Source organism: Episyrphus balteatus, chromosome 2, assembly GCF_945859705.1.
Source record: "Episyrphus balteatus chromosome 2, idEpiBalt1.1, whole genome shotgun sequence".
Lineage (NCBI taxonomy): Eukaryota > Metazoa > Arthropoda > Insecta > Diptera > Syrphidae > Episyrphus > Episyrphus balteatus.
Window position 1 is genome coordinate 35,201,089 of NC_079135.1, and position 20,620 is coordinate 35,221,708.

Sequence of the window (20,620 nt, forward strand, 5' to 3'; positions counted from 1 at the left end):
CCTACATTAAGGTCGAATTGGCTTCCTTAATTCAATGACGCGGACACGAAATTCCAAAAAGTAAGCAATTCGATTGATTGTGTTATTTTCGAATGACACAAAATCGAAAAGAGGAATGAACCAGTAAAAACAAAACGAAGCAAAACAAACTCCATTTCCACAAAAACGATTCTTTCCTTTGATAAAAGTAAAGGTATACTACGTAGATACAAATAAATAAAATCGTGATTGGATTTTTGGTGGCTTATAAAACATGACATGCAATGGCAGAGAGCACACATCCTCACAGTCAGTCAATAGTTGCTTTTACAAATCTGTTGACATTGTTTCAATAATGTTTATAATTTATTCATTAATTGATTTTTATATTTCAAGTGATATTTTACGAGTTAATGAGCCTGATGGTTGATTATACATGACAGAAAATATATAAGCGTTCTATAAATGGAAATGAAAATTGCACTAAATGCGGTAAAATAAAGGTGAGTTATGTATCAGTTTTGCGGGACTTTTATAGGTCTGAAATGGTTTTATATGAAGGTATAGCAAAAATAAATGGGACTATTAACTCACAAAAAGACAGAAAAAGAAACAAAAGAACTGAATATTTGCTTGGATAACGAAAAAAAAAGGAGTATAATGAGGCCATGAGAAAGACAAATAAAAATATTAATTGAAGGATTCTTTGTATTTTGGGAATGAATAAAAGTCTTAATTACAAAAAACAAACTGAATACAATGACAGGACGTAAAAAAGATGAGTTAGTGGGTAAGTTTTTTTTGTTTTGTTTTTTGTATATAAAAAGTGCAAATATATTGCAATTTTCGGTCGGTACGGTACATGTAGATTTGTTGCTCCGATCAGTCACCCAGGCAGGAGTTTTCATAAAAATGAGTTGTGAGTTTAATTACAACAGGCTAAATGGTTTGCGAGTTCAATTACCAAAACCTTCGCACGAATTTTGTGTGAGCTTTTTTTTTGAATGAGCCAAGTATGACAAAATTATCCAATCTAAGTAAGTCTCTTTAGCTGTGAGCCTTTTACTTCGTATGACATTTCAAATTTATGTTTGTGACGTTATATAGGTGATATTATAACATTTTTGCAAAGCTAACTAACTTGCTTTCAATTCCGAGTTTTCTTTGATTTAGTAGAATCTGTCAATTGCTTATTTACTTGAACCTCTCCTGGTTAAAAAATTTTCACTAAGACAAAAATGTGAATGAATAAGTAAAAATTGTGAATGTGTTGCGACACGCTTGGAAACACGTGCACGTGTGTTGTGCACTTCTCGTTCGAAAACAAAACTTAACGAAACTTGGCTTTTCATTTATTTTCATATGGTGCCGTACGTACTCTTGTCCTTAAGGCCCAACTATAATAATGGGAAGGGAAGGTACGGTGTCATCGAATTATAAACGAATACAAGCAAATCATATGGCGCACCAATAACATCGGTTAGATCAGTTTCGTTCAGTTTAGTTTTGTACTTTACGGACGTAAATATAAAAGCTGATTGCATGTTCCACTCTCTCTTTGTAATTGATAGAACGGAAAGTAACGGATCGTTTATTTTCGACAGTAGCATCTGTTTGCTACCGTCTATTATAGTTAGGACTTAAGCCTTGCCTTAAATCCGCTATCACACCATGACTTCCGAATCACGACTTTTTTTTTAAATGATTGTGAACGAAATGCATGATATTCTTCTACAATTACGAAAAAAGTCGCGACTTTTCAGTCGTCGTGAGAAAAGTTGAATAAATAAATAATGTTCCTTTTCTTGTTAGAATTTTGAAATAAAATTAAAAAAAAGGAAATTTTGGATCTGTCAAAAAAAAAAAAACACTGTAAGATACTTTGCCGAAACTATAAGTAAAAAAATTAATACATTTTTAGCACCATATCCTATGTGATAAACAACTCTCAACCATTCTTATGAGGGTGTAATTAATTTAGAAAAATGGAAAAAAAAAATACAATTTACCGCCAATCTTGGATTGGCCGTTATAAGACAGTGACCACATTCAGGTGATTATTACCATTGTGACCAGAAATTGAAAAAAATTACAGAGCCACTAAGATTCCACCTAAAAGACTTGGATTTTCGCGAACTTGTATGGCTTAAAATTAACAGGGATTGTTTAGCCTGAAAAAAAGCATGTTTCAAGACAAGTGAAAGAAATAACAACTTCAGTCCGATTTTTTAACCTAGAAGTTACTTAATTACTTGTTATTTATTACGCAGCGAAGTTATGATTGGGATAAAAACCTTTAAGCTAACACAACGAAAAACAAATTTAAGACAAAAATACAGTAAAATTTGTGTCTGTCAAAAATTCGTTATAGTATTTTGTTTTTAAATTCACAGAATAAAAAAAAAAAACAAAAACTACCAATATTTGAACCAAAATCGATATGGACATTAAATTTAAGCACTTAATTTTCAATTACTTGCATTTTACTCTAAAGTCAAGCTTTGCAATTACGTAAGTGATTCTATAACGATGTTCGATGTGATCATTATATTCGATGGCGTAAAAAAAAGCACAATTTTAGATAATATCTAAGTAGGAGTACCTATTTAAAAAACTATTAATAATTCTAAGCTATTGTTAACAAAAAAAAAAAAATAATTCAAAAGAAAACTCGATCACGTAGGTACAAGCCATGTCACAGTAATTTTTTTCTTCCAAAAACTTTAAAATTGTTTTTGTACTTTTTGTTGTTTTTTGTTTTGTCTGTATAAAAGAGGAAATTGTTAAACTTTAAGTGGCATGTCGAACTATACGGGTCATTATGATTATAACATTAATTTTTATATCCAATCTTTGTTTATATCTTAAGACACACGCAAAACAAAATTGGTAGATGATATCATGGAACAGTGGCGTAGATAGGGGGGGGGGGGGGATCAGGGGGATATATCCCCCCCCATTGATTGGGATCGATAATTGTACAACATAACCAGTCATGAACAAATAAGTTAAAGAAGTACACTCTGAAAAAAAACGCTATGGATTTCGAGTTTTTGATTAGCTTAAAGGTTATAAATATGGTTTACCAACTCTCGTTGCCATTAAGTCGGAGTTTCAAAGAGTGAATTTAGACTTGTTCCAAGCTTTGGATCTCGCCAAAGATTTAAGGGATCAACTAAAAATTAAACGGGCAGAAGACGACTCATTTTCGAAAGTGTTTGTAGATTCCAAAAAAAAAAAATAACTGAAGTCCTTGACATAGGCTTCAAACATAAGAGAATAGTGAAGCGACAAAAGAATCGTTCGAAGCCTTCGGTTCAAAGTACAGAAAAGAATATTTTCGTGTTACTGTTTCAACCTTTTTCTCGATTTCTAAATAATGGGCCTTGAAGAAAAATTTAGAAACCATGAAAACATACTAGAAAGGATTTTGGTTCTTTCCAAGAATTCTTCGTCTGAAATAGACGAAGCAGCTAAAGAATTCAATGAAACTGTTGAGTTTTACCAAACATTTGGCTGCAGGACAATCTTCTATTCTTCCACCGAGAAAACAAGACCACGTAAAATAGAACAAAAACAATAAGATTTCCTTATGGTTTTCAAACAATCGGGTTTTCCTTATTCTTTTAAAATATGCACTTGTAGGGTCTTACCAAAAAAAAATACGATCATGTCGGGGATCGAACTGAAGATCTTAACTCTCTAGTCGCACATCTGCCACCTATACCAACTCACTATAGAAATATTGGTCACAATATTTCTAGTGCCAAGTTAAAAAATTTGAAATTATGAAATTTTTACTAAATTTCAAAAAGATTTTCTCAATGAAAATAATATTTAATAATTAATTGCTGATTTTAATAAGGTTTCTTCATAAAACAGTTCAATAAAAAAATCTGTTAGTTTTTAGGTGGTCCTGGTTATATTTTTCTCTGTGTGAAGAATTAAAAACTCAGAAAAGATATTTTATCAGAAGGAATAATACTTCCTCTATGAACTCATTGAAAGCCCTCGATAGCTGCCCCGAAGAAAGTTTTCCTAGTACCCTTATATATTTTATTAAAGATATACATAAGTTACACTGCTGGTTTCAACGTCAACCACCGAAAGAACTTTAATTTAAAGAGAATAAAAACAATACGAAGAAACATTATTAAAACTTTAAAAAAATTTGCGAACTAAATCCATCCCCCCCCTTAGCGAAAAGCTATCTACGCCACTGTCATGGAATATAATTTGCAAGCTCCGCGTATAATTTTTTTTTATCGTAAAGTAATAAAAAAAAATAATCACTTGATGTGGGATGTTAATTTGGAGTTGAAAGTTATTCGAAACTTGTGTAGGACAACAGACATTTCTTATTATTACTACGTGTTCTAAGTAACAAATAAAAAAAAAAAACTTATATAAATCAAGAATAAAATCAGATAGTTAATTGTTATTATGTTTTTAGCTTTTTTTACAATCTTGCCCAAAGCTATTTTAAAAATGAAAAAATACTAAATTATTTTTTAGGTATTAAGACATAAAATAATAGTAATTTGAGACTTTTGCACAATTATAACCTCATTTCAAATAATAGGTACAAACAAGTCATTGTACTTTGCATTCTTATATTAAATTGTTCAATATAATAAATTTAATGAAATTTAATATTTGAACGTTTTTGGTTTTCTTTGGCGGGAAATATTGACATTGTGAAAAAAAAAGATTAGCTTTATTTTTTTGTGGTTTTTTTTTTTTTTTTTTTTGTTACTGTATAGGAAAACAATGAAAAATCTTAGCCGGGGGTGGAACTGTCAAAAAAGCTATTAAAAAAAGTCGTACGTTTATTATTTATAAAAAATCAATAATTTAAAAATCTGAAAAGTGGAGCTTTTTATACATTTTGGTGGCAAGTACAATTCTATATGGTGGTGATAATGAATGAAATTTGACAAACTTAAGGGTTTTAATGTGTTGAAAACATTTTTATTTTATGAAATGCAATAAACAAAATTTATAAAAAAAACTGCACTATGCAAAACAAGTTTTCAGTAAAGCCTAGTACGCAGCTCGCGCTAAATTTTAGCTCCCATACAAATTATCGAAAATTTTTAGCCGAGCTAAAATGGATCCCATACAAATTATCGATAACTTGTATGAGAATTTTATCTCGGCTAAATTTTAGCGCGAGCAGCGTACCAGGCTTAAACCTTAATCTAGATATAGGACATAAGGAGGTTCAAAATGGTTTTTCGACTGGCTTGATGATGATTTATGAGATTTTGACAGCCCTTCAAATTTCAGAATGGATTTGACAATCACACGATATCGATTAGTTGCTTTTCTTTAAAGCTTGGTACGCTGCTCGCGCTAAATTTTAGCTCCCATACAAATTATCGAAAAATTTTAGCTGAGATAAAATGGATCCCATACAAATTATCGATAACTTGTATGGGAATTTTATCTCGGCTAAAATTTAGTGCGAGCAGCGTACCAGGCTTAATGCAATAAGAATCCGAGTACGGATGTTATAAAATACTTGTGTCCAATATTCTAAGTGTTGAATTGATTTATAACTTTGATTTACATGAAACTTAATAGGTAATTCAGAAAATCAAAGAGCTTAAGCCGACATTCAAATGGTTTAAATCAGCACGACCATCACAAACTGTCAATCAAACGGTAGACTTATCAATCAAACAACTCCGCCAGTTACTCGTACGTCATATCTACATACTATATCAACACTTATAAATACATACAAATCTGTGATGTCTTTAACTAGCAAGCTTATGACGTTTTTTGAACTCAAAGAATGTGTTGAGTCTTTCATTCTAAGCAGATGTTTTTGTTTCAAACGTCATCCTTCAATCTTATGAAATTAAGCTCCATACCTATTAGCAATGTTTTTAAGTTTGCAATATTCTAAGTCAAAATAAAGAACAAAAAACACATGTGTTTTCAAAATATCGTTCGGTGATTGGAATTATGAAACAAGATTATTTCATAAAAAACATGTACCACATTAAAATTTTATTTGTTGACAAATAAAACACCTAATATTTGAGGTAGGTAATTTTTATCAAGTTTAAACTTTATGCCGTAAATCATTACTTCGAATGCATACAGAGATACTACAGAGATGTCATATGTTTTGCTTAAAAAGTACTTTGATAAACCCAAGTAACACTTGTAGAATACATCAGCTTCTTCTATCAACAACAACACAAGTAGGTAGTAAGTGTTGTCAAGAAAGTAAACCTAATAATAGTATTTGCTCTCGTCATCCAACTTCAATATTTACTCAATGGATTATCAAGTTAATCACCTTTGGAGTCTGTTACAATTCCCACTACCACTTCCCCATCATTTTCATATTCAATTTTATTATCTATATTGATTGTGTTTACCTGCTTTTGTATTTTTTGGATCACCCAGTCGACAATAATCACCAAGATGACAATAAAAATCCCGGTTTTGTTCGACAGCGGCGGCATTTGGGAGGAACATACTCAGTACAGCAATATCTTCATTGTTTTCTTTGGCTTTTCGGATGCGTTCAGCACCAACTGTTTTTGTTGTTAAACGTAGACGGGAATTCATTTCGTTTGACAGAACTTCAGCTGTCATATCCATTAATTTTTTATGTGTGAATTTATTTTTTTATTTTAACACTTTCTTTTTTCTTTGTTGTAAGTCACTTTGTATTTTTTTTTATCTATGTATTGTATTACTAGAAGATTTAAGATTTCATTATTTCAACCTTTGACTTGACAATAACAACAATAAAATCTTATACACGGTAGGCAAAAGCTAAAGATATACAATTTGTAAGATGATACTTTTTCTTTATTTGGGATAAAGGGGAAAATGCATTGCAATGAGTTGGGTTGTTGATTTTTTATTTTTTTTTTTCTATGAGAAGACCTTAAGCGGGAGTAATAAGTCACGAGTCTGCATTATTTTCAATTGTTTATCTTGAAGTAAATGGTTAGCTTAAACTTATGGTTTAGCTTCTTTACTTTCAGATGCCAACGGGGTTGCACGACCTTTGAACATTTTGTATTACTACTTTTAGACAAATGACATTGTTTTATCTTTCATATTTTTTTCGTGAAGTGCCAAAAGAATAATCTAATAGGTGGAGAATAAAACTTTTGTCATAAAACACCCCGGTAGGTTTTTTTTTGAATTATTGACACAATCTAAGAACTTAAAGAGTTTATAGCATTTGATAATTTCTTTTAATAATCTTTTGGTTGCATTGAACGCACTCATTGGATAAAATTCAATGCGTCAGTGTTGCGTTAAGCTTAAAAATTTATGGTGTTTTCGTTTGGTAAAAAAATGAATTTAATTTTTGATCTTAATCTGTCAAAAAAACAATTTTTGATCTGTTCAACTACATTAAGTATTCGCAACAACAGTTTTTTGACAGATTTAGATAAACAAATTGATTTTTTTACCAAACGAAAAGACCATTAATTTGCTTTTGCACAGCAGTTTATGGCAGTTATGACATTTGACACATAAAAGAAAAATGTTTCGTTAATTTTTGACATTTTACTTTAATCATGGCTGTCAAAGTGCTAGCTCTGCTAAAAGGCCATAGAAATTTAGACGTGTTCCACAAACTGTCTTAAATTATGACTTTTTCTTCTAAAAGTTTCCAAAGAAATTTAACTAAATCTTGAAATGAAAAAAGATCTGGTCCAAGTTAGTAATTACTTAAAGAAAAACCATCAACATGAAAATAAAGTATTATTTTCAACAGCTACTTATAACAACTTTCGTTTAGAATGACACAAACCATGGCTAATTTGTTTGAATAAGAAACACCCTCGCTCAACATTTGACAGTTGATTTTTACTGCGGAGGTTGAAAGAAACACGTTTCTTCACACTTAAAATGATGTTTTACAATCGAAAACATAGCCAAGACCAGTTAATAAATTTGACATAGATCGTTATTCAAAGTTTACTAATTTGCATAAATAAAATAGAAGAATCTATGACACACTAAAATTTATTTTCAATTTGATTTAACCACAAAAATAGCTCATTACGTTCGTTGCAGCTACACAAAAAAAGAGTAGAAAATAGTTTCTTTCATTTACTTTAACCCACATTTTGTTTACTATAATATGACACGAGTACACGACTCACCATTCAACACGTTAAAAAATTGCATTTGAAATCAATACCTGTCAACACAATGCACATTGATTGTGTGGCGTAAGCGCTTGAAACGCGCTCGCGCTTGTGCTCTATGTGACATGTCGCGCTGTGCTATGAGGAAAAAATCAATTTGAACTAATCAAATGAAAAAAAAAAAAAAAAATAAAATAACAGTAAAGTTAGATCTTTTAAAAAAACCTCAACCGCAATGATCGCGTAGAGGATAAATAAAATAATGACAGCTCTGTCATTTGATTCGATGACAACGGAAAACGACTTATAACCGACAACTTATAGAAAATGGCCGTCCATTTGAATCATCAATATTGTGACAGTTTGGATGGGTGAGCAATATATTTTTTGTTGTTGTTCTTTTTTTTAAGAAAAGAAAAATAGAAATCGATCAGAGTTGTACTTATGTGGTATACGAATGTGAGAGTTCAGAATGCCATTGACTTTATGGTTTCGACAACTTATATAGAGAGTTAAATTTATTGATACCCTTAGGTGAACGATGATATCCGCATTAGATATCATTCGATCTATAAGTTTTTTTTCTTTGCGGTCAACCTTTGTGTGGGATTTAATTTCAATAATGTTTTTCTTTTGTCTGCAATCTAAGTTTAAAATGACGTCAAATTTAATACCTCTGTGGGTTGATCGTGGAGATGTAAAGACTTTGACGAAACATTGGTATTTCGTACAATACGAAAAACACAACATTAACTCTATTAGAGGTTGTTGTCTTAAAAACAATTATAATGTCACTAGTTGGTTATGGTTGAGCCCATAAACTTACTTTAAGTCAAAGTAAACCATGAAAAGGTTAAAAGATTTATGTTAACGATTTTCACGCTTCAGTAGTTTTTATTGTCTAGATTAAATGCGGTACCATTTTTACTAGTTAAAATGAAACGTATAAAGGAAGAGATAAGACATTTTTGTGACCAATTCGACATTTCTATTTTTATAAGCGGGGAAGAAAATTTACATGAAACCGCTTCCGAAATGTTGGCAGCACTGTAAGTGTGCACGCAGTGACATTGATGATTGTTTTCCAATACTTTCTAAAAAGATTAGCAAACGGTTAACTTTCAACAATATAGTCCATTTTGGTCTACCAACGATTTTTTTGTTTTGTTTGAATTTCTCCAAGAATTTTGTTTTTAACTAGATCCAAATTAAATGGACAAGTGTTATCAAATTATTCATACACTACTTTTCATTTACTACTTAAGTTGATAGTATTCAACATGATGCAGCTCACATTGGCCTCAATCCGCAGACTCATTTTGACAGCTATGTGAGTCCATAGATTAGGTGCGTCCCACTAAGACAAAATCTCTGAAGGCTCAATGTCATTTTGAAAGAGAGCAAAATAATTTTGTGAGACAAGTTTCTCACATGAGTCCAATTTTTTTTTTCAAATCCAACACTTCAACTACAACTTCACACAATTGTAACTTATAGTCAAATATTAAATTATGATAAAAATTATTTCAATTTATTATTTCAGCTGAGATTTTTTGTCTCACTTCAAAAATCCTTGAGCCCTCAGAAATCTCACTTGGTGGGACGCACCTATTTTAAATGACATTTAATTGACACAAAACTGTCAATAAGAATATTCGCAGTAAGGCCAGTAAGTGGCTCTTGTTCGTTTACGTATGCAAGAGATATTGACTACGCAGTAATTTTGAATACTACTTTCAAAAGTTCCCGTCATAAAACTGGCAAACAAAAAACAAATTCATTCCTTTATGGCGACTTGCCATTATTTAAAAAAATGACAGAGAGGCAAAAATTACAACAGTTGTCACTCGTGTAAATGGCGAACTACTATACCACATTTAATGACATTTACAAGTTTAAGGTTATGTTCACATTTTGTTTAATTAAAAGTTATTTGCAAACATAAATTTGACATAAGAATGGCATTTCATTCCCTTTTTATTTTGACAAGCGTAAATACTTCATTCAATAGTGTGAAAGAAACTTTAAGAATTTTATTTTAAATATACATAGCAGCTAATACATAAGACGCAGCCGTACACTTTATTTCTACAAATTTAAGTTTAACGCCTGGCCGATGGCACTTAGACGACCACTACAGAGTTAAGTAAGAGCACAACTTAACTTAACCAACGTTTTCATCATTAATTCAATGTCAATGGTGCAACAGTGCCATGAGATACGAGTTCACTTGGAATGTCTTTAGCTTCATTCATTGGATTGAATAGAGTTGTATCTACCAATAAAATAAAAATGCGTTGGCAATTTATGTTTGTATTTATCGATTTTTTTTTTTTAAATTGCTAGTGATGGTCAAATGTTAATTTGTTCTCATCCATCGGATGCACTAGCCTAGAGCACCAATTATATCGTTGGCGAAACATCTTAATATGGCTAGATGTTGTAAATGGTTTGTATTTAGCTGCACGCTGAATGCGGATGCTTGCATGCTTTGGTACCTACTTGTTGCTAGTATATGAATGAAGATTGAAGAAAAGGAAGCGATAGACCACATAAACTTGCGTGGTGGACGGAATTAATTGTTACTAATTAACTAATTGTATTTTATTGCAATTTAAGTGTAGGCGTTTTGTGTTTGTTATTGATTTATGTTTTTAACTTAAGACATGCAATTAAAATTGCAGGTGGAGTTAGTTTTAAGAAATATGAACTTTAATCGAAGACATTCTCGCAGGCAGACTTTTAAAAGTATCTCCACACTATCTTATAAAGTAAACACATGTCAAAAATTTGAGAACTCAGTCCTTTATAAAGACAATATATGAAATCAATTTACAGAAGATATCGAAAAATTTGACATGTGTTTCTACATGATCGTGTAGATGTTTAAGGGTATGACCACATCATATACCTAATTTTTTGTTTCTTGAAAAACACTTAAAGTTTATTTTTGTTTAAAAAGAAGAAACGCATCTCTCATAATTAATGAACAATAAGAAAACATCTTATATTTTCTTCACACATCCATAACAAGGAAATTGTATAAATTCTCACAACTTTTGTTTATCTATTATCATCCAAAATAATTACTTCCATTATTTATTGAAAACTTCATCATTTTTTTAAAAACTAAACATCATTTTTGTTAAGATCCACTCCATTTCTGATCACACCAAAATGATTTTATAATTTTGATGAGAAATGTGTGTGCATATTGTGCATGTTTTCTATTCATAAAAAATAATGTGTCTAAAAAAATGTTTTATAACACTAAAATAATTGATGTATATGAGTTAAAAATTCTATAAAAAACTGTTTACCTAAACAAGTAATAAATTAGAAACTGTACAAACAAAATTTTCTTTGTGTTAGAAAAACAATAATTAGCTCAAAAAATGTAATTAACACCTAAAAATAAATTCAATAATGAATAATTAAAATATAAGTAAGGTTCAAAAGCTAAATTTTGTTTAACAAAACTTTGTGGGCGATTAATAAATTAATAACACTGGTCAACAAGGTTTTTGCCACAAGAACCAAAATATACTTTTCTAGTAGTTTTTGGGATGCTGAATCCGAATCTGAAGACAGAAAAGTTTGCTTGGCCTTCGGTTTTGAAATATTACCGTTAGAAAATGTCAAAAAACGTAATTTCGGCTGTTTTCGAGATTATGTTTTTATGTGGAGTAATTCATTATGAATAAATTTGTAACGTTGCCTATAAGAGCTAGTTTTATTCTTTCAAAAAATGTTTAAATCTTTCCGATATCTCTTTTATTGCCCGAGATATTTAAAATTTAAGTAGCGGTCTTTGAATCAGAAACAACACTGGCCAACCAAATTAAACTTTTTTTGCCACAAGAATCAAAATATACTTTTCTAAAGGTTTTTGGGTTGCTGAACTCGAATCCACAATCAGAAAAATTCTATTAGCCTTCGTTCTTGAAATATTACCGTTATTAAATGCAAAAAAAAGGGTTTTTTTAAAACGGTTATATTTCAAGAACGGAGGCTAAAAGAATTTTTCCGATTGCGGATTTGAGTTCAGCAACTCGAAAACCTTCAGAAAAGTATATTTTGGTTCTTGTGGCAAAAATTCTGTGACCAGTGACTTATACTTTAGATTAAGTTTAGTTTCTCTTTGGCTTATTAAATGAAACTTAAGATATCTCGAGCAATAAAAGAGATATCGGGATAATTAAAACAGTTTTTGAAAGAAGAATATATGTTGTTATAATAACCGTTACAAATTTGTTTATAATGAATTACCCCACATAAAAACAGAATCTCGAAAACAGTCAAAATGACGTTTTTTAGCATGTTATAACGGTAACATTTAAAAAACGGAGGCCAATCAAATTTTTCTGACTTCAGATTCGGATTCAGCATCTCAAAAACTACTAGTAAAGTATATTTTGGTTCTTGTGGCAAAAAAAAGTTAAATTTTGTTGACCAGTGTAATTGATAAATATATCAATATTAAAAATAAAAAGCTAATCGTAAGAATTGTAATAATTTGAAAAATATTCATATGTTCTTGGAAATTCTTAATTGTTAGGAAAAACAGTCTGAAATTGAAAAGATGTCACAAAAATTAATAATAGGAGACAGAACAGAACCTTTTCTTCCATAGTCTATGGAGAAGAGAGAAAAAGTGTGAGAGTAAAAATTATTCACTTTAAAATAGAGGCTGGAATCTGGAACAGAGATTTAGAAGTCAGTATTACCATGTTTCGACTTTGTCTCGTCTTGATCTTGTGTGTAACCAAAATTGTGCCCCTTAATTTTTTTTTTATTCCTCAATCACTTATCTTAACAAAACTGAACAGTTCTGTTTCTAAAAGTTCTAAGTACATAGCTATAGTAGAGCAACTTATGCTAGAATTGCTAGAATCAATGTGTAAAAATATTTTGAGAGCAAGTCTCAAAAAATGCCTACTTTTTGTAAGACTTTCCAGATTAACCAATTTGTTATGCAATATTTAATATTATTGTCAACATTTAAATGAAATTAGTGACGCAATATTTAAGAATTAAAAGGGCCTCCCCAATATTTTTGTTTTCTAAAGACTGAATCTTTAAATCTGAATATGTAAATTACAAATTAAACTAAGAGGTAAATGCAACTGTTAAATAAAAACCCTTTACCCTATCTAGAAATCATAGAACGAGGCATTCATAATTTTTTTTTTCGTTCAAATTGTTCATGAATCATGACAATTACTTATCTCATTTTGTCTGCACCCTAGCTTTTATTTCATCAAAACTTATTCAACCACTTTAATGCAACGGCGTATACAAGGGGGGGGGGGGGTCACGGGGTCTGTGGCCTTGCTGTGTGGAGGTCAATTCTGTTGATAAAATTCGTCATCGGCAAAATGTTAAAGAAGGATATCATTTCTCAAATCTTTTTAGTTTTTTGCAATGTTCCAGTTCAATACATTCGTCTGATAAAATTTGGTGAATTTTGTTTGCTTACAGAATATAACAGTATTTTGTACATACTAAATTTGCTGTTGCATTTTTTGAAACAACTATCGATTTGTTAATCATCAATGGCCAGCCAATTATAGAAGCAATGTAAGCAACCTTATCTAAGGCAATTTATGTAAATATTATTATTAAATATCACTTAGGGCTAATTTTTTGAATAGTTAGATAAACCTAAGTTAGAGCTTATTCCTAGGAATAAAAGTTTTTTTTTTATAGTGACATTTATTCTTCTGATAGTCTATCTGACGATTGAAAAAGCAGGGCTTAATCTAATAAATACAACTGAATGTTTTTTATATTGTAAACCGCTGATTAATACCTGAAAACGGACGAATTCCAAAATATCGCCAAAATTATTTTTTTTTGTCTTTACTATTTTAATAGAGGTATTTTAAATTCCCATACAATTTTAAAACAAAATTTAAAAAAAATTATATTTTCAAATGCAATTTGTTTTACAAAACTTTGCGATTCGTTTGCTTGAGGTTAGGAAGACTTTTAATTCAAAAGTTAAAACTGTTATTAAGTAAAAACGATTTTTATTTTAACTTTCTGGGCTAGCGGAAAACAATGAACAGTTGTTTTAAGGCAAATTATTCAATCGAAGTACTCGTTCAGTACATTTTATTTTTAGGAGAGGATAGCCTCAATTGGTCAATATTAAAGCCTAGTACGCTGCTGATAAGAAACGAAAAATCCCATACAAAAATGAAACAACGACATGGTTAACCAAAAATTTCGTTCAACTTTTCGTTCTGTAGTACGCTGTTCGGCACAACGAAATTGAAAGTCTAAACTTCTTTTTCGCACACAAACAATTGCCGGGGACATTCATTGTGTGTGGAAAAATGACATTTTGAGTTTTTTTTGTTTGTTTTTGTTGTTCATTTTGCATGTCTTTCTGCGATGCGTGTTTGCTTCTCTTTCATTTATGTTTTGCAATTTTTGAGTATTTTTCGGTTCAGGTTTCGAAGGCATTTCGTTGTCCTCGTTTAGACCGACGAAAAATTTCGTTTCACATCAGCAGCGTTCTAGGCTTTAAGGCTTAACGCTAAACTTAAACGAATCTCATACCGTTTTTGTTTGGTTATTTTTAGAACTACATTCGGAACTTTTCGATTCGAAATGCAAGACACACAAATTTTAATGTTTAATAATTCAAAAAGCCCATTTTCAGGGATATGCCTGCTATCAAAACTTTTGAAAAAAAAAAAAAAAATTGGCATGACCCCCCCCCAAGAAGTAAACCTGTATACGCCCCTGCTTTAATGTTCTGTGAGGGCATCAAACTTATCATTAATTAATAAAAAAAAAAATTATGAGACAAATGTTGCATCTCAAGTCATTGAACCTTCCTTCAAAAAATAAAAGCATTAACAAAAAAGTAAAAGATTAATGACACTTTAATATTAAATAATGAATGAACGAAGTGAAAAAGTCGAAAAAAGCACATTAATTATGTGACCTTAAATGTCTTGATATGGCAATATAATTCGGTCTTGTTTATAGTGGAAATATGTTTCAAACAATTTTTCTATCGAGATCATTATCATCTTATCTTGTAAAAAAAAACAGATGCAAATGAAGTTTTTTTTATCTAAATTCTGAGTTTCTTATCGCAACATAAATTCAATTACAAACATTGTTTGCCTTGCGTAAAGTTACTGATCTTGAAAAAAAAAAAAAATACTGTTTAAAAACTTCTTAAATGTAGATAACACTCATCAGTCAAACAAATTTCTGAATCATCAACGTTTAAGACTTGTTTTTAATGTATCAAAGATCAAAATTGTCTTGTTCGAGTGTTTCGTGTATTATTTTTCCATAACCATGAAATGAAGTAGGTACCAAGTACAAAGCCGGAAACTCACATCAGCTCATACATCTTAATAATCCTGACGGCTTCTGGGTTAAACCATCTACATAAATCTTAATATTTTATCACTTTATATGCCAGAACATATCGAACTCAAGTCAAAACAAAAAATCTTCGAACTAGTTTTTAGTATTGGAAGCAAGAATGAAAAAAAAAAAAAATGTGTAAGAAAAAACACTCAATTACTCTTGAGGTTGGTCATTTTTTTAATTAAGTGTACATTAAACAACACTTTTTCGTTCTGGAAAATTACTTCTTTTTTTTCTCAGAAATTAATCTCATTAAGTATCATTTTTAACTGTCATTAAGACTTGATTATTTGGGATTAAACTTTTTGTTTTTAAATTGAATTTAATTGCGAGATGATAGGTGCTTTGTGAGTGGGTTTGAATGGGAGTCTATAAATTATCACAGTTCTAAAGAAGAAATATTTCCTTTGATCTTTTTCATTTATGTTTATCGTTAAAATCCAAAATTGATTAAAGAAATGCATTTGTGAACTTTTTCACTTGACTATCGATTAAGTAAATAAACATAAAAGATCTTTTACATTTGATTAACAAAATTCGATAGAATGTGTTTTCTTTTTGTTAATTCCTGATGCATACAATTTAGGAACTGAGTAAACACAAGCAAAATTTATATTTGGGAATATGTTTTTTCTTTGTAATTTGGAGTACTTTAACACCCCTAATAACACTGTCATAAATAATAATTTATACATTTTTTTCGAAATTTCACTATCAAGGTCCAGTCAGCAAAACTGAATCAAAAAATAAGAAACACAGTTTAAGTGAATATATAAATATGTTCGGAGAGAAAACACAACCTTGTGGTACGCCAGCAATTATGTTGTGTATTTTAGACTTTTATCTGAAGTACACAAAACGGTTAAATTTGTATTGAATTATATTTTATAATTTAACGAAGCGTTAATTCATTGAAAATGCTATTACACTTTATAAAACTTTTTAGTAAATTCACCTATGAGCAATGAGCCAGTTTATGTTACACATTTCTGTATTTCGGTATTTGGTTAATGTTTAAATTTATATTGAAAGATTTTTTGATTGAATTAATTCATATTTTTCGTAAACATGTTTGTTACAAGGCCTTGATAGTTTTTTATATTATCATCATCATTGTCATGTAAAATTTGATCAATGGCATGTTTTTGGTTTGTTTGTGTTGTGTCGCTGATGAAGTAAATCTTAATTTTAAATATATTAAATTATGGTTTTTTTTTCTAATTTTGAAGACATCTATCTTAAAAAACTGATCAATATAAAAGCTGGTAGGTAGGAAGATACGACACTGCTCTGAAAAATCAATCCATTTTTTAACTACGAGTTCTTTCAGCAAAAATACCAAGTTCAATACGGGGTCTAAGAAATACCATCATTTTTGCATTTGCGGTTATTTTTTGGGCTCTTAACCAGTAATAAATCTTTGATTTTGTGGTTCGGATAGCACTTAAACGTGTAAAAAAGGAGTTTGAAAATTCAAGGTCCCTTTTCCAGTGTTTTTGCACCTTTCGCCTGCAACAAGTGAATGGAAAAACCTCGCACTTAAGTAAATAGTGTTCTCTGAGAAGACACCTTTTCTTAAACTCAATCCATTTTCGATGAAAGTGGTGTTAAATTGAACACATTGGGAAACGATCGTTTTGCAAAACAAGCTCGCCAATAATAATAATTGATTTTAATGTTATTTTAATTTAATTAATTTTAACCAAAACTTTTAAAAATTAAAAAATTAAAAATTAAATCTGTTTACAGATTCAAATGTAAATTTTCAATTTCAACTTGATTAACACTTTCTTGGTGAATATTTTTTAATTCTTAAAAATTGTTCAGAAACATTTCTTCAAACTATTTAAGTGTGAATGTTTAAAAGACTAATTAATATTTTGGTTAGAGCAAAACATTGTAATTTTCATGAATCTTTAATTATGATTGTACAGTGTAAACTCATTACCATTAAAACGAAAATCTACCCTCAGAGATCTCAATAAGTGGAACACGCTTAATAAGATTTTGACATTTGAATGCTATCACTATCAGTCAATTTTTTCAAGCGAGGCGTGTTCAGTTAATTGAAGAAGGATATTTACAAAAGACTTCAAATGAGAAATTTAAGTGTTCGCAGTTATTAAGTATGCAGGCTGGGAGAACACATAACTGCGATGAAAAAATAAATGAATAAGCCAGTATTGGAAATTAAAAAGACAAAACAAATTTATCGAAATAATTTTAAAGAAAGAAAATGAAGAAAAGTTTTTTTTACAAGGACAAATTTCAATAATTCTATCACTTGTAAAATCTAGAACAATTACAATGGATAGTAGTTAAAAGTCTATTATACTTTCTTATTATACCCCCAAGATGACTTTTATAACTTCAAAATTCAAATTACTCACATATTTGTCAAAAAAATATCAATTTCTTAAAAAACAAATTATTAAAACACCTACACTAAATTTGTTATAGTAAAAACTGATTTTTTCTTTAAAATGATTATTATTTTTTGTTAAACAATTATAAAAAAGAATAAAGCTTTGACCATAAAAACCATGCAACGAAAACTGAATAATAAATTATCATTAATTTTAAACTTCAAAGCTATGTATATGCTTTTTGCAGGTATACAACAAATAATAATAAAAACCAAAACAGATGTTTCAATAAGAACAAAATAAAAAAAAACAGCAAAACACTTGTATATTCTGTATTAAAAGAAGCTACTTCTTTCATCAAGCTCACAATATCTATATAGATAAGATAAACAGATAAACCGCTTTATGTATGTGATGCGGTTAATAAACAAAATAGCACATAAATTATAACAAAAAAAAAAATCATCATCCATAGTGATTAGCTTCAATTTGAATTAAAAATAACTCGCGCTTCCATGTGCGGCAAAAGCAAAAGTATCTTTATAAACAAAAAAGGTGAAAAGAAAGTGCTTTATAGCTCTATTATTCCACCCGCACTGCTTGCCGGTCGTTGCCCAAATCCAAATTGAATGGGTCCAAAAACGTGACATACTTTTTTTTTTTACTGCATTTATAAAGATTAGCTTAAGCCCCCCACCAACATAAAACAGACAAACAAACTTAACAGACAGACACCCATATTGCAATGCATTTTAATATCCCTTTTCCTTTTGCTCGGTGAAAGACGAGGGAAATTTGTATTCAACAAACAAATTCTTAAAGAGTTAACTAATTTATTCAGGAAGCCCTTAACACACTTGTCACTATTTTTTGTTTTGCTTTGGTTTATGGAAGGAGAAAAGCACGCGACCAAAAACCGAGAAGGCTTAAGCCAGAAGTTTTACAGAAGACACACGATATTTTATGATGCAAAATAACAACAAAAAAACATTGTACGCAACCCGCTCACAATGAATGCCGATTAGATACTGAATTTAAATACTTCTCTGTTAACCGTTCAAACGTTCATCATACAACAGAAAAAGCAGAGCTCCATTCCAGCCCCAGTGTGCTTCCATAACCATAAGATACAGATACAACCATTCCGCCGACATGCCAGCAGCTCCAACAAATGGCAACGGAAATGGTTCGATTCCCCACAATTATGGTTGACTGTGGTGGATGTGGAGCTGTTTAGCAGCCTGTAGTTAAAAAGATACATTTCATTCTCTACCAATTCAACCAACAGCTTTGCCCCTTGGACATGGTAAACAATTTTGGTTGTAGAAGTGAAGTTTTGTTTTATTTTTTTTTTTTTTTTTATTTTTGGAATACGAAACCTAATTTTTTTTCTGAAAAAAAATGCAACCCCAGCAATTAATGCAATCTACCAGTTTTGTTTATATTTTTACATTTTGAGGGGGCTACTTCATTTAATAAGAAAATCATTTAACTGAAATTTAAGGTGTAAACTTGAAGTGAGAATGAAATGGATCGCAGGTGGGCGTTTGTTATATACTTTTTTTTTTAATCAATTTACAACAAGAAATTTTAAAATTGCTCTTTTCAGACAGCAATTGTTTTAATCGTGCGTGTAATAATTTTGTAAAAATTTTATGAACTGCTGAATACTGACCGAACAGAGCTTATTTTGTTCGGAATTAATTTTTTTGTATTTAATTAGCAAAAGATTCAATAATATAAAGATTATTTTCAATGAAATTATTGTTTACAAAATTGAAAGACAGAAAACTGGGGGTTACAGTGAATTGTTTTGATGTGCTGAATTCTATATTCAGCTTTGTCTTGGAAAATTCAATTGTCACGGAACATAATAGTCGCGTAATAAAAATCCCACAAACATTGCTCAAAGTAAACATTTTTATTTTCTGTAGGAAAATACAGAATTGTGTTTAAGACTTAAAAAACTGTTGTTCAAATTTTAATCAAACATACCTAGGTTAACAGAATTTGAATTTTGGAGCTCAACTATAATTATATGTGGATGTAAACGGATGCAAACGTCAAAAATTAACGAAACGTTTCTTTCCTTTCTGTCAAATTGAAGGAGTGAGACTATGTCAGCTATTACACGAAGCCTCAAGAGGCTTGACCTTGACTCTTTTTTCTAATTTTCTTTTGATAATCATTCTATGAGGCGCGTTCTATTACACGATGAAAAAAGAAAAAGTGGAAAAAGAAACGTGAAAAAAGGGTCTCAGAATTTCGACCCACGATTCTCTGGTCGGATAATTTTTTGTTTCATCATTTTTCTCTTTTGCACTCATTACGTTTGAAAAGAGGTGCGCCTCTTCAGGCTTCATGTAATAGCTGACTATCATATTTACGTTCGTAAAGTGCTATAGGAAGTCCACTCTCCACTTCTTGTTCGAAAAAAAAAAAATAACTGAACGAAACTGAGAAATTCGCCATTATCCGTTTCATACAAAAACTGACAGCAATGATCATTTTAATGCTACGTTTTCACCAAAACTAAATCTAGATTTAGAACAGGAAAATTAAAGTGGTTTTTCCACTGACAGCCTTTTAAAATTCAGATTGGAGTTTAAATCTGGATGAACAAAATAATACAATTCTTAATTTTCAGGTGTGAAATCGTGGGCACAACGCCAAAACCACGAATCTGCAAAATTGTAGTTTTGAGAAAAACGGCTTCAAAGTTTTGGAAATGCATGCAATCTT

The 20,620-nt window shown here is 30.4% G+C and overlaps 1 protein-coding gene across 8 annotated transcripts in view; it reads right to left on the reverse strand.

The window, feature by feature from the left end:
• LOC129908615 (four and a half LIM domains protein 2) overlaps positions 1 to 20,620 on the reverse strand; it is a 201,162-nt gene that overhangs the window by 3,210 nt on the left and 177,332 nt on the right. The window contains exons 1-2 of one of the 8 annotated variants that reach the window (XM_055985258.1): positions 18,736 to 19,241; positions 6,375 to 6,697 (exon numbers count right to left, since the gene is read on the reverse strand). The exons of 6 other annotated variants lie outside the window; for them this stretch is intronic. In XM_055985258.1, coding sequence (XP_055841233.1) covers positions 6,375 to 6,600 — 226 coding nt within the window. In that variant the 5' untranslated portion in view covers positions 6,601 to 6,697; positions 18,736 to 19,241. Of the gene's footprint in view, positions 1 to 6,374; positions 6,778 to 18,735; positions 19,242 to 20,620 lie in introns of those variants that run through there. One more of the 8 variants, XM_055985257.1, reaches the window with a different exon arrangement.